Source organism: Cyclopterus lumpus, chromosome 23 (assembly GCF_009769545.1).
Source record: "Cyclopterus lumpus isolate fCycLum1 chromosome 23, fCycLum1.pri, whole genome shotgun sequence".
NCBI lineage: Eukaryota > Metazoa > Chordata > Actinopteri > Perciformes > Cyclopteridae > Cyclopterus > Cyclopterus lumpus.
In genome coordinates this window covers 16,302,746-16,315,864 of record NC_046988.1, presented here as the reverse complement: position 1 = coordinate 16,315,864, position 13,119 = coordinate 16,302,746, and the positions used below count along the sequence as shown (strand labels likewise).

The window sequence follows — 13,119 nt, the reverse complement described above, 5'->3', positions numbered from 1 at the left end:
TCTACTGTTTTGTTCAGGTGCTTGAATCTGAAGTATTTAGTATTTCTCTACCTTTGTGTGGCCTGTTCTTCTTGCTGTTATTTTGTACTTCCTCCTACATATCAATCAAGCAACTATAAGTGGCATGAGTACGTGTGACGGCGAGAACAATGAATGAGTGTGTGTTTCGCCAGAATGGGAGAGGAAATACTGTGAATGCTCAGGTAAAAGCCCAAATAATGACTTCAGGGAACAGATTGACTAGAGAAGGACCAGCAGTGAGATGTTAGAAGATCGATTAATCGTGGTTTCAGACGCCAAATGAATTTTGTATTTTCCACCAATTGTTGGGCCATCGACATCATGTGATGCCTTCATGCCCAATGGGAGTTACTGCCGTTTCTGCACTGTAAACATCAGCAACTGATATGGTCACATCCTGTTTATCGGATGCAAAAAAAAAGCCAACTTGACGATGGCCGTAATCCAAGATGGCGACGGCAAGACAACCAAACTCGTCTGCCTAATATCAGTCCACAAACCAACCAGTGACGTCACCATGACGACGTCCACTTCCTGTATAAAGTCGGCGGTTAAAACATATTAGTTAAGTTTACGTTAGCTAATTTAGCTAGCTAGCACAGCTAACGGCCTTGTTGTTGTTGTTTCACACAAAACCATGAGAACCTGAGACTAACTTGACGTGCAATATTATCTTTTAAATTGACCGACATTATCTGTGAAATTCATGGCACAACTCCAAAAAATAAATATTCATCTTCTGCCGAAATCTTTCGTGCATCATTTATTATCCAAAATAAAGTCCAATGACGGGACACCGGAAGGGGAAGATGTCGTAGGTCAAACGTTTACCATCTTTACCATGTGCAGTGAGCCCGTTGACAATCAAACAAAAGGTCACTGTGGTTGCTTGAAGGTTTAGTTTCGACATAATAAATAGATGCAATGTCCAGTTTTTAATGTGAAAGGTTATTTATTTCTACTATTGTACGTTTTCCAACACGAACCAGAAGACACGTTCCCGGTCCAAACCGTTCGTTTGTCTGTGTGCTGCTGCCAGTCTAGCAACACCTGGTTCTCCGGCTCCTCCTGGTTACCTTGGCCTACGCCCCCTAGTGGTGGGAGGTTAAACAAAACAAAAACAAACAAAACGGCTCTTACAACCATCTTTACCATCTTCCCCATATGATTGGCGACGAGAACTAAGCATTTGCCCGTCTAATAATTTATCGTTAGATTTGTGCCTTGTTAGCGGATGCTAGTAGCTTAGCTAACGGTAGATCTGGTGTAGCTTTCGTTAGCAAACTTGTGAGAAAAGAATGGAAACGTAAGAAATGATCTTTAACTTTTTTGGATAATGTGAATCAAATTTAAGATGGAAGACTGATGCAAACGTTTAATATATATATATATATATATATATATATATATATATATATATATATATATATATATATATATATCATTTAGTGCTTTTATCGCTGCTGGTAATAAAAAGAAAACTCCATATTTCACAATAAAAGTCTTTCGATGTGAAGTTGTTATGATCCCTGGACAACTGGAAGGCTTTTAATGTGAAAAGACCAACAAAGAGAACAGAGGAATACCTCTGACTGAAACATGATGAAATAAGCTTCTTTATTTATTCCTAAACTTGGGCCACTATTTGAGCGTTTACAGTGTTTCCTGTTTTATCGTTTCAATCCCGTGTTCTGCAGTGGTGACATGTTTTGTGTACCCTTGAAGCTGCTACCCTGTGCCGTGTAGACCGGAGACCTCCAGCCTTATCCTGAAGTCCTAAGAACATCTCCATGAACCTCACACACCTTCACTGTGGAGCTTGTGCCTCTGAGGGATCAACGGTTTCACGCAGAGAATTGTGTTTTATCCAAAAACAGGCTCTTTTGAAACTGTTCAGTTACTATGAGGAACTTTGACCTGGTCCTGGTCTCAGTGTAGTCCTGGTCCTCTATAGACCTCAATAGACCTCAGTTTAGTCCTGATCCTATTCACCTCACTTTAGTTCTGATCCTCTATAGACCTCAGTTTAGTCATGGTTCTCTATAGACCTCAGTTTAGTCCTGGTCCTCTATAGACCTCAGTTTAGTCTTGGTCCTCTATATACCTCAGTTTAGTCTTGGTCCTCTATAGACCTCAGTTTAGTCATGGTTCTCTATAGATCTCAGTTTAGTCATGGTTCTCAATAGACCTCAGTTTAGTCCTGGTCCTCTATAGACCTCAGTTTAGTCATGGTCCTCTATAGACCTCAGTTTAGTCTTGGTCCTCTATAGACCTCAGTTTAGTCATGGTTCTCTATAGATCTCAGTTTAGTCATGGTTCTCAATAGACCTCAGTTTAGTCCTGGTCCTCTATAGACCTCAGTTTAGTCATGGTCCTCTATAGACCTCAGTTTAGTCTTGGTCCTCTATAGACCTCAGTTTAGTCATGGTTCTCTATAGATCTCAGTTTAGTCATGGTTCTCTATAGACCTCAGTTTAGTCCTGGTCCTCTATAGACCTCAGTTTAGTCATGGTTCTCTATAGACCTCAGTTTAGTCCTGATCCTCTATAGACCTCAGTGTAGTCTTGATCCTCTATATACCTCAGTTTAGTCCTGATCCTATTCACCTCAGTTTAGTCCTGATCCTCTATAGACCTCAGTTTAGTCCTGGTCTCAGTGTAGTCCTGGTCCTCTATAGACCTCCATCAGTAACCAGACCACCAGAGAGAAGATGGTCTGGTTCTATAGAGTTCTTCTTAAAGCTCCTCATCGGAGCCACCGGGTCGGATTCTGGTGAAACCAGATGACGTCATGCAGGTTCACCAGAACCTCCTTCAGCACAGACTCCAGTGGGGCCTCCAGAGACCAGTCCACCTTCGACAGACCCAGATTCAGCAGAGACCAGTCCTCCTCTCTAGGAGCGACACCACGCTGCTGGAGATCCCGGACGTATTGCTGGACCCGCTGGAGAGAAGGGGGGCACGGGAGAACCAGAACCAGGACTGAGAGGGGCAGACTGTCAGACCCTGCTGCAGTAAAATTAGAGGTTTTCTAAAGGGACCCTGTAGTCCACAGGAGGCACCAGAACCAACACTACTACTTTAGTCCACAGGGGGCACCAGAACCAACACTACTACTTTAGTCCACAGGGGGCACCAGAACCAACACTACCACTATAGACCACAGGGGGCACCAGAACCAACACTACTACTTTAGTCCACAGGGGGCACCAGAACCAACACTACCCCTTTAGTCCACAGGGGGCACCAGAACCAACACTACTACTTTAGTCCACAGGGGGCACCAGAACCAACACTACCACTTTAGTCCACAGGGGGCACCAGAACCAACACTACCACTATAGACCACAGGGGGCACCAGAACCAACACTACTACTTTAGTCCACAGGGGGCACCAGAACCAACACTACCCCTTTAGTCCACAGGGGGCACCAGAACCAACACAAGATAAAAGTTCCTCGTCGTGACTTTAAGTAGATTTAGAGTGGTATTTCTTCAAAGTTGAACTGTTTTTTATGAAAACACAGCTGTTTATTTCTATAAAAGAACTCATAATGTAAAATCTGATCCCATCAGAGGCACAAACTGAAGCTCGTGGTCCTTTTTGATTCAATCAAATCAAACATGTTTTTCTTGAAAAGCGTCCGTTTTGTAGGCGTCAACCTGCAAAGTGTATTTTAAAAAATCTTTTCCTTTCTAAATGCATGTTTTGATTGCACCTTCATATCTAACAGTAGCGGAGGTAGTTTCCTTTCCGTCTGGACCGTAGACTTTGCTGCCTGTGAGTGTGAATCATCCGTGAAGCTGCCTCCGCCCATCAAGTACCTTCTTTCTGACGCCATTACCCAAAACAACGCTGCCAAATAGGTCTGAATAAGCCAAAAGTTTGTGTGTATCAGTGGTTTAAGTGTTTCACATGTTACACCTCATCCCGTCAATGTTACATTGTGTTTTTAACAGAAAAGAAATCCTGTTTGTTAAACTGTTAATAATATATGCAGACGAGTTATGAAATAAACTGAAACATACTCAGCTGTGGTTGTCGGCTGGTTGCGTTTCGTTGCTTCTCCACTAGATGGAGACATTTGTATTTTAAACTCAGAACATCTTCCAGCAAAGTGTGAAGTATTTATTTATATGTTGTTACGTTCATTTAGAGACTTTTAACACAATAAACTATCTTTTGTCACAATGACCGCCTGGAAAACAAACCTGCACCTTCATTATGTCACTAACGGTTTATTACAGTAAACTGTTTAATTCGATTTAAATGTATGTATCATTTAAATTCAATCAAAAAAATATAAATGTCTTCTTTTTTGTTATGTTTAATTCAACCTGGGGAAATTAAAGTATCCAGCAATTCACAAGAAAAATGTAAACAAATAAAAGAAAGTCTAATATTGATATATATATTATTATTATTTAATCAATTTAATGCAAATTAATTTGACACGTGCTAAACATGTACGCGGTAAAGATGAATTAATCCACCATTTATTCCGGAAAAACATGATTGTTGTGTTCAAAGAGTTCTGTGGTCACTTCTCAAAACTCAGAAATATAATAAAATAATTTGTATAACAGACGTTGGTGTTTGTAGCACAATGTTAATTTAGGAAGATGTTAATTAGATAAATAAATAAAACGAAACGAAATAGAAAATATCAATAAATACATTCACAAATACATACACAAGATACACAATGCAGGTGTGTCTACAGGGTATTAAGCGTGAGAACAATGTTCTTATTTTGCCACAATTGAATACCCCTATAAAACATTAATATTGTGTTGAGCTTCTAACAAAGTGTTGGTAGAATGCACTATAATTAAACTGTCATTATAAATAAACAATAACATAAAAAGGTGATCATACCTGAATGAGAGGCTTCATATAGTAAATCTGTATAATACAATTCATAATAAGGTTTAATAAATCAATGTACGAATTAGAATTCAAACAGAACAACGTTAAAGTCTGGGAGAGTCAAATGTACTGACGTCACTGACGATAAGCCAATGGCAGAGGGGGGACTGCGCAGCCTCATTTGCATGCGGCGGGTTTAAGTAGTCGAAGCGCAGCGCGGACAACACACACCGTGAACTTGTGACCTGCAGCCATGCCGGAACCCAACGTGAAGGCGCCCAAGAAGGGCTCCAAGAAAGCCGTCTCCAAGACCGTCAGCAAGACCGGCAAGAAGAGGAGGAAGTCCCGGAAGGAGAGCTACGCCATCTACGTGTACAAGGTGATGAAGCAGGTCCACCCCGACACCGGCATCTCCTCCAAGGCCATGGGCATCATGAACTGCTTCGTGAGCGACATCTTTGAGCGCATCGCCGGCGAGGCCTCCCGGCTGGCTCACTACAACAAGCGCTCCACCATCACCTCCAGGGAGATCCAGACCGCCGTCCGCCTGCTGCTGCCCGGGGAGCTGGCCAAGCACGCCGTGTCTGAGGGCACCAAGGCCGTGACCAAGTACACGAGCTCCAAGTGAGACCGCTAGACCTCCAGCACAACGGCTCTTTTAAGAGCCACCCACTTTGTTCTGAAAGAGCCACGATTCTGTGATCCTGATCACTGAGTTCATCATTCAGAACTAAATGTAAAATCAAATCACAAATGTTATTTAAATAAAAGGATCGCATGAATGAACTGGAATTTTAAATGCTATAATATAACTTATTTGAAACTAGAGAGGAATCTGTTAAAGGTTTCCTTTTAACCTATAAAATATATTACACTTTAAATGTAAAACTTCCATTGTAACTTCCAAGGACTTAAAAGGGGCTTTAAACCAAAGAAGCTCTCAAAACAACAATTTGTACAGCAACTTAATAATTACCATTTAAAATTGAAGTTCAGATATTTACATTATTTATTCTAATTATGGAAGAAACTAAAATACATGCGCTATTTCACCCCTTTGCAATGAAACATCTTTAGTACTTGTACATTTTCATGTTTTACACCAGTTATAAAATAAATGAATAAGCTTGTTTACGCACTTCATTATACGCCAAATAACGTTTATTACATACTTAGTTTAGCTTGTTCTGTGCCAATATGTGAGTCATTTATGTTTTTATCAAATATAAAATAATGTAAACATTATATAAATATCTACGTGTGTCTGTGTTGAGTTATTGTTTAGTACCACGAAGCTCTAATAATGTACACAGACGACTGACAGAGGGACCGTTGGATTTTAAACTGTATTTTATCCAATAGCTGAGCTGCATTATCACGTGCATAATCTGGACCAATCAGCGTGGCCTGTGCTCCGGCTCTGGCTATATAAAGGAGATGTCGGCGCGTGAGAGACACAACTACTCTCCTAAAGTAAAGAGAAGACAACCATTTAAAAATGGCCAGAACCAAGCAGACCGCCCGTAAGTCCACCGGAGGAAAAGCTCCCAGGAAGCAGCTGGCGACCAAAGCTGCCCGTAAGAGCGCCCCGGCCACCGGCGGCGTGAAGAAGCCCCACCGTTACAGGCCCGGTACCGTGGCTCTGAGGGAGATCCGCCGCTACCAGAAGTCCACCGAGCTGCTGATCCGCAAGCTGCCCTTCCAGCGCCTGGTGAGGGAGATCGCTCAGGACTTCAAGACCGACCTGCGCTTCCAGAGCTCCGCCGTCATGGCGCTGCAGGAGTCCAGCGAGGCTTACCTGGTCGGCCTGTTCGAGGACACCAACCTGTGCGCCATCCACGCCAAGAGGGTCACCATCATGCCCAAAGACATCCAGCTGGCCCGCCGTATCCGCGGAGAGAGGGCTTAGACTGACCCGACCACAGCGAACCACCAACGGCTCTTTTAAGAGCCCCACACCCGCTTCTAAGAGCTCTGGTCCGGTCTGACAAACACGTGGTGGTCCCTCAAATTAACTCTTGAATCCATGACTCTGCATTTCATGGATGAATATTCTGCAAAAATACCACCTGTGTAAACTCTTGGGTACAGTTGAATGTATATTTTAAAGATCCAGGTACAACAAACTTCATATAACTAGTTCCATCTTTAATGGTGAACATTTAAAGTTCATAGAGTTCTTTATCTCTGAATAATATAATGCAGTGTTCACGTGGTTTGTACATTTAAAATGGATTTGAGTCACTACAGTTGCATTAGAACAGAAATATGAACCACCATGAAATAGGAAATACAAATAAACTTATAGGAGTTGAGTAAGTGATCAAACTGTTTGTATACAAGTATATATAATATATAAATATATATAAAACGTAATGTCAACGTACATTTCCAAAATGTTTTATTTGAAAAATGTTTTCATCAAACTACTCTGCCGACTTTAATTTTGAGAATAACATGAATACAAAACAAATTTACATTTATTTGAAAAATATTTTTTTTTACTTTTATATTTTATTGATTTAAAATGTTATATTTTGTATATAAATATATATCGTTTTTATTCATATTTTTTTTAATTTTATTATACTGTGCATAAAAATATGTATATTATATTGTTTTTTTCTTCAAATCATATCTAACTTGTACCACGTGTGAGTTTACGCACACACACACATTTTTGGTTACTTTTCTGTTGCAATCTTTAAATTCACAATAATTTCCTTCTGATTTAATAAAGTTTCATCTGATCTTATTTGACCGTGATGTTCCATTCTAACTATATTGGTTATAACTCTTTCACTGTACGTTATAACACGATAAACAAAATAATAACACTTTTCATAACGTACCACTTTCCAACCCAACTTTGAAATGAACTCAAAAAAACTGCATGTCGACACGATTATAAAATATCTGTTCTGGTATTTTTGGCAAACAACATGCACACTTATATCAAATATTCAAATTAATACAAAAACAATATCTATACATGCATCATTTTATAATTTACCCCATTTATTACTTCTCATCCACTTTTATTCTTGTTTTTTTTATAATGTCATCTATTTTTGTTTAATTATTTAAATAAATGGATATAACTCTTAATTCCATTATAAAATATTTTACATTGTTGTTATTGCTCTATTGTTTTTTAAAGTATTTTAACACTTTTGTTTGCTCTTGTTCTTCTGTTGTAATCTTTGATTCATCTCTACAATCATTTCGTTCATGAATCCAACATTTATATCTTCTCTTATATTGAATAACTTCTGCATATTCACATCTACTTGTTCACAATAATCTGCTTGATATTGTTTGAAATTAAGCTGTAAAATATTGTTTGTAATAAACTATCCAACATTTTCCAAGCAGAATAAAATGTCCTTTTCAATTCCTCTGAACATCCGTCACATCACAGCATTTTGTTTTTGCAATAATTTGACGTAACGATTGAAAAACATGTTAATGTGAATACAAATATTACAAAAGAACAAAGTAATAAAAAGGAAAATAAAATGAGATCTACAAGCGGAAGACACCAAGTTATATTTAGTGCATAATAAATTAAAACAATAGAAAGCATTACTAATTGGTGAACTTGTATTATGCCAATAGCTGATGATAAATAAAGATGATGCTAATATATATTTGTATATAGATTAAGAGTGATTCAATGTTTATTTAACATCTTAAACTGATGTAAGATTACACCAAAGGAAATAAGAGAACCTGCTTTATTACATTTCACAACACAGTGACGCAAATTATTGTTTAGAAAATAGTTGTTCATAAAGACCACGAATAACACAATATTGTGAGTCTTATTGTCAATAAATTATTTATAGTTTGAATCAAGAACGCTCCAGAGTTCATGAGGGAGCTCTTCTGTCTCCAGAAGAAGAACCTTTGTGTCCCCACAGAGTTATTTATCTAACTGTAATAAATATATAAACATGAATATGAAGAGAAATAAACCATAAATAAATAAAGGGCAGTCAGGAAGTGGAGCACTCAGCCAGTGGCCTCTCCCAACAGGAGTGTGTTTGCAGACACCAGATGAAGCTCTTTTTAATAAATAAATATGAACAAGAGGAGAGTGTCGTTTCTCTGGATCTCTGAACAAACTTCTCTCCTCGCTGTCAAACTCGTTTTATCGGAGTTTTGAAGTATTTTACAGCTTTTAGGAGAGAAATCACAAAGAAAAGACACCCGGCTGCGTTTCGCCCAGAAGATGGTGGGAGACGTTTAAACGCTTTACAGCCTGAATGCAGACGCGTGTGGACGTTTATTTCACTCGCGTGTGAAGAGGAACTCCTTCGCTACGAGCCGGTCACTTTTCAGGCTTTCTTTCCGCCTCTAGATGCGTGTTTTATACGTTTAATGGCGAAGAGAAAACACAAGTCGCACCGCTTCCCCGCAGCCCCGGTGAGAGGCAGGCAGGTTGAGTCTCCACGGTCCGCATGGTGTGTTTAAGTTCCCCTCCTCGCGGAGAGTTTCCATCAGTCTCACAGACGAGGACCAGCTCAACCAGCACGATGGCAGAAGTCCCTCCAGCCGCCGCACAGGCCACCCCGGTGAAAGCCGCCAAGAAGAAGGCGTCCAAGCCCAGCAAGAAGTCCGGTCCCGGCGCCGCCGAGCTCGTCATGAAGGTGGTGGCGGCCTCCAACAGCCGTAGCGGGATCTCCTACGTGGCCGTGAAGAAGGCCATGGCCGCCGACGGCTACGACGTGGTTCAGAACAACGCGTACGTCAAACGCGCCGTCAGGAAGCTGCTGGACGGAGGAGCCCTGGTGCAGGTGAAGGGAAACGGGGCCAGCGGCTCCTTCAAGGCGGCCAAGCCCACCGAGAAGCCCAAGAAGGCGGCGAAGAAGCCCGCCGCCAAACCCAAGAAGCCCGCAGCGAAGAAGATCGCCCCGGCCAAGAAGTCTGCTGCCGTCGCCAAGAAGCCGAAAGCGGCCAAGACGACACCCAAGAAGGCGAAGAAGCCCGCGACGCCCAAGAAAACCTCCGTGAAGAAGATCACAAAGAGCCCGGCCAAGAAGGTGGTGGCCAAGAAGGCCGCCGCTCCCAAGAAACCAGCCAAGAAGGTCGTGAAGCCCAAAGCTGCGAAGCCAGCGAAGAAGACCGCAGCTAAAAAACCAGCGAAGAAGATTCCAGCCAAGAAACCAGCGAAGAAGTAAACTTTTTTTAAAGTTTGTTTCGCCCCACAAAAACGGCTCTTTTAAGAGCCCCCAAACACACAAAGAGACTTCTTCCTCAATACTACTTATCTTTATATAATAAATAAAACCGCTTCAAGAAATGTGAAATCGCACAATATTCATCAAAAATAATGTGTAATGATAAATATAAATAATATGCATAACCTTCCACTAAAGATGCAGTCCAAACAACATCAGTCAATAAAACTAGTATAACTTATTTAACTAGTTCCTCTTTTATGAAACTTGCCTCAGTATAGAATACTTGTATCTGATATTTCACCATTTAATTCAACTAAATGCACAAAATAGCACTTTATTTATAAAATATTATTATTATTTGGAGTTTTTTTTAATTGTGAACAAATGCATAATGGCTGAAAATGACGTCATCCTTCAACGCTCTTTAATACGTTTAAACTCACTGAGGCTCTAAAAATGATCAATTTAAATATGATTAAATTACACACTTGAGGTTCTTTACTTAGTATTTTCTCCCCAGGCCACTTTATACTTTATACTACTTCCAACAACACATTGTTACTGCGTTTATTTTACAGCTTTACTCTGTTTAACTATTATTATTGTTGAGAACATGTGATTGTAGTTATCACTATTTTCACTCATTTTAAGTAATAAACAAAAAAAAACTCAATTCAATATACAAAGTTAAAAATGAGCTCCAGTTCAATCGACAACACCACAATCCTGCTGCTCCATTAATACACAAGTAATAATAATCTAATTATATATGATGTTCTTCATTATACTAACATACATTTCTAATTCAGCCCGTGTAAAGTATTTGTAAAGTATTTGTAAAGTACTTGTAAAGTACTTCTACTGAGTGAAGTATCCAGAACTTCATATTTATATCACTTTAAGACGTGGTGTGTTCACAGTCACTTAAATGTAATTTAATTCATGTTAACATATTATTTCATAATAGCATCTCCTGTATAATGAAGTCAATATTTCACTATGTTTATTATATTCATATTTATTGGTTGTAAGTGTATAAAAACGCTTTAAAAGTCGTGTTTTATGAGGTTTTGTGTTTATTTTGACTAAACGTCTCTTTGTTTAAATCGCATGCAGAGCGGGAATGTTGCGCTCGCGCTGTGACGTCGCCTTCTCTGATTGGATGATCGTCCTACTGTCCCGGACCAATGAGCGACCAGGAGCTCCTTTATATGCTGAGCTTCCCCGGCGGAGCAGCATTCTTCTCTCCTATACGAAGCAGAAAACCCGTGAAACATGTCCGGAAGAGGTAAAACCGGCGGTAAGACCAGAGCGAAGGCCAAGACCAGGTCCTCCAGGGCCGGGCTCCAGTTCCCCGTCGGCCGTGTCCACAGACACTTGAGGAAGGGTAACTACGCCCACCGTGTCGGCGCCGGAGCTCCGGTGTACCTGGCGGCGGTGCTGGAGTACCTGACCGCTGAGATCCTGGAGCTGGCCGGCAACGCGGCCCGCGACAACAAGAAGACCCGGATCATCCCCCGGCACCTGCAGCTGGCCGTCCGCAACGACGAGGAGCTCAACAAGCTGCTGGGCGGAGTGACCATCGCTCAGGGCGGCGTGCTGCCCAACATCCAGGCGGTGCTGCTGCCCAAGAAGACCGAGAAGGCCGCCAAGAAGTAGACCCGGACCCGCCTCTCACTTCACCCAACGGCTCTTTTAAGAGCCACCCACTCCTCTGAAAGAGAAATGCTCTGAATTTATGAACTCGATGCAACTGGCAAACACGTTGTATAAGAGATAAGTGCACAATTACTATATTCACATGCTGGATAGTGAGTTTTAGTGGTTTAAAAAATATATAACGTGTAGTGTATTTTATTGTTTTATTTGACCTAAACCTCTTAAGAACTATTTTCACAACGGCAGAGCGGGATCAGAACCCCCTATGAGACTTAAACCTGGTCTGGATCCTAAAGGAGACTTAATAAACCTGATCTGTCCACTATTAAACTACTTTATTACAAATATGAGACGGTTCTGTCTGTAATTAAACTACTTTAATACAAATATAATGAGACGGTTCTGTCTCTTATTAAACTGTAAAGTTCTATGACATTCTCTTGAATTTAAACTCTTTCTTCCAGTTTAGAAGTGGAATCTTAAATGTTGGCATTGACCATTTAATGCACGATTAATAATGATTATAAACATTATGACGCCTCTTAACTCTCCATTGTGTGGAAGATTGAGCTGGTCTGGTTAAGAAATGACAAGGTAATACATATCAATTAATATCAATAACATATAACATCCAAATGCAGGAGTTTAAAAGGGTATTAAAATGTCTACTTAGTAATTATTATGATATATTAAATCACCTTTCTTAACCAAAAAGCAAAGTTACAGCCATTGAAGGTTAACTCATGACATCGTTAGAGAATATTAAACCATACATCTTTATTCTAAATATGAATTTAAACCTAAAACGACCATCAACAGCTAATGAAGTAGACTTCCTGACTATAGTATAAGTAGTATAAGTAGTAGTACAAGTAGTACTATTAGTAGTATAATTAGTATTAGTAGAACAAGTAGTAATATTAGTAGTATAATTAGTATTAGTAGTACAAGTAGTACTATTAGTAGTATAAGTAGTACTATTAGAATCATTATCATCACACTTCTAATCACTGGCGTTAGCCAAAGATCTCAATCTTGCAATATTACAGTTTTATCTTATGTACTAAGCAGCAGTTGCTTAGCTGTAAATATATATAATTATAATATAATTGTATTTTTACACTAAAGTTTACATTCAATACAAATCCTTATGACGCATTTGTCTTGATTTTGAGTGAGCGGGTGGATGTGACCCTGAACAGGTGTCTCATCTCTTTATCTACATCACCCCATGAAAAAAAAGTTTCGAAATGCTGTTTAGAAAAAACTGTTATGGTAGAATATTGAAGTTTATATCTAGATATTACCAATGTACCTATAAAATAGTTTATGTTAATGTATTTTTCATGAATTCTGATCTATGGAGGGGTGAATGACTACAAAC

At 39.9% G+C, this 13,119-nt stretch overlaps 3 protein-coding genes across 3 annotated transcripts; all 3 read left to right on the top strand.

Moving 5' to 3' along the window:
* Positions 1 to 5,114: 5,114 nt before the first annotated feature.
* On the top strand, positions 5,115 to 5,672 carry LOC117726389 (histone H2B-like). The gene has a single exon (XM_034526637.1). The coding sequence runs from the start codon at positions 5,144 to 5,146 to the stop codon at positions 5,516 to 5,518; it is 375 nt and encodes a 124-aa protein (XP_034382528.1). The 5' UTR covers positions 5,115 to 5,143; the 3' UTR covers positions 5,519 to 5,672.
* Positions 5,673 to 6,338: 666 nt separating this feature from the next.
* LOC117726388 (histone H3) lies at positions 6,339 to 7,202 on the top strand. Its single transcript, XM_034526636.1, has one exon. It carries the CDS (start codon positions 6,389 to 6,391, stop codon positions 6,797 to 6,799), a length of 411 nt encoding a protein of 136 aa, XP_034382527.1. The 5' UTR covers positions 6,339 to 6,388; the 3' UTR covers positions 6,800 to 7,202.
* A 2,200-nt stretch (positions 7,203 to 9,402) lies between these two features.
* Positions 9,403 to 11,577, top strand: LOC117726236 (histone H1-like). The gene is made up of 2 exons (XM_034526397.1): positions 9,403 to 10,069; positions 11,193 to 11,577. The coding sequence occupies exons 1-2, from the start codon at positions 9,429 to 9,431 to the stop codon at positions 11,455 to 11,457; spliced, it is 906 nt and encodes a 301-aa protein (XP_034382288.1). The 5' UTR covers positions 9,403 to 9,428; the 3' UTR covers positions 11,458 to 11,577.
* The last annotated feature ends 1,542 nt before the right edge of the window (positions 11,578 to 13,119 follow it).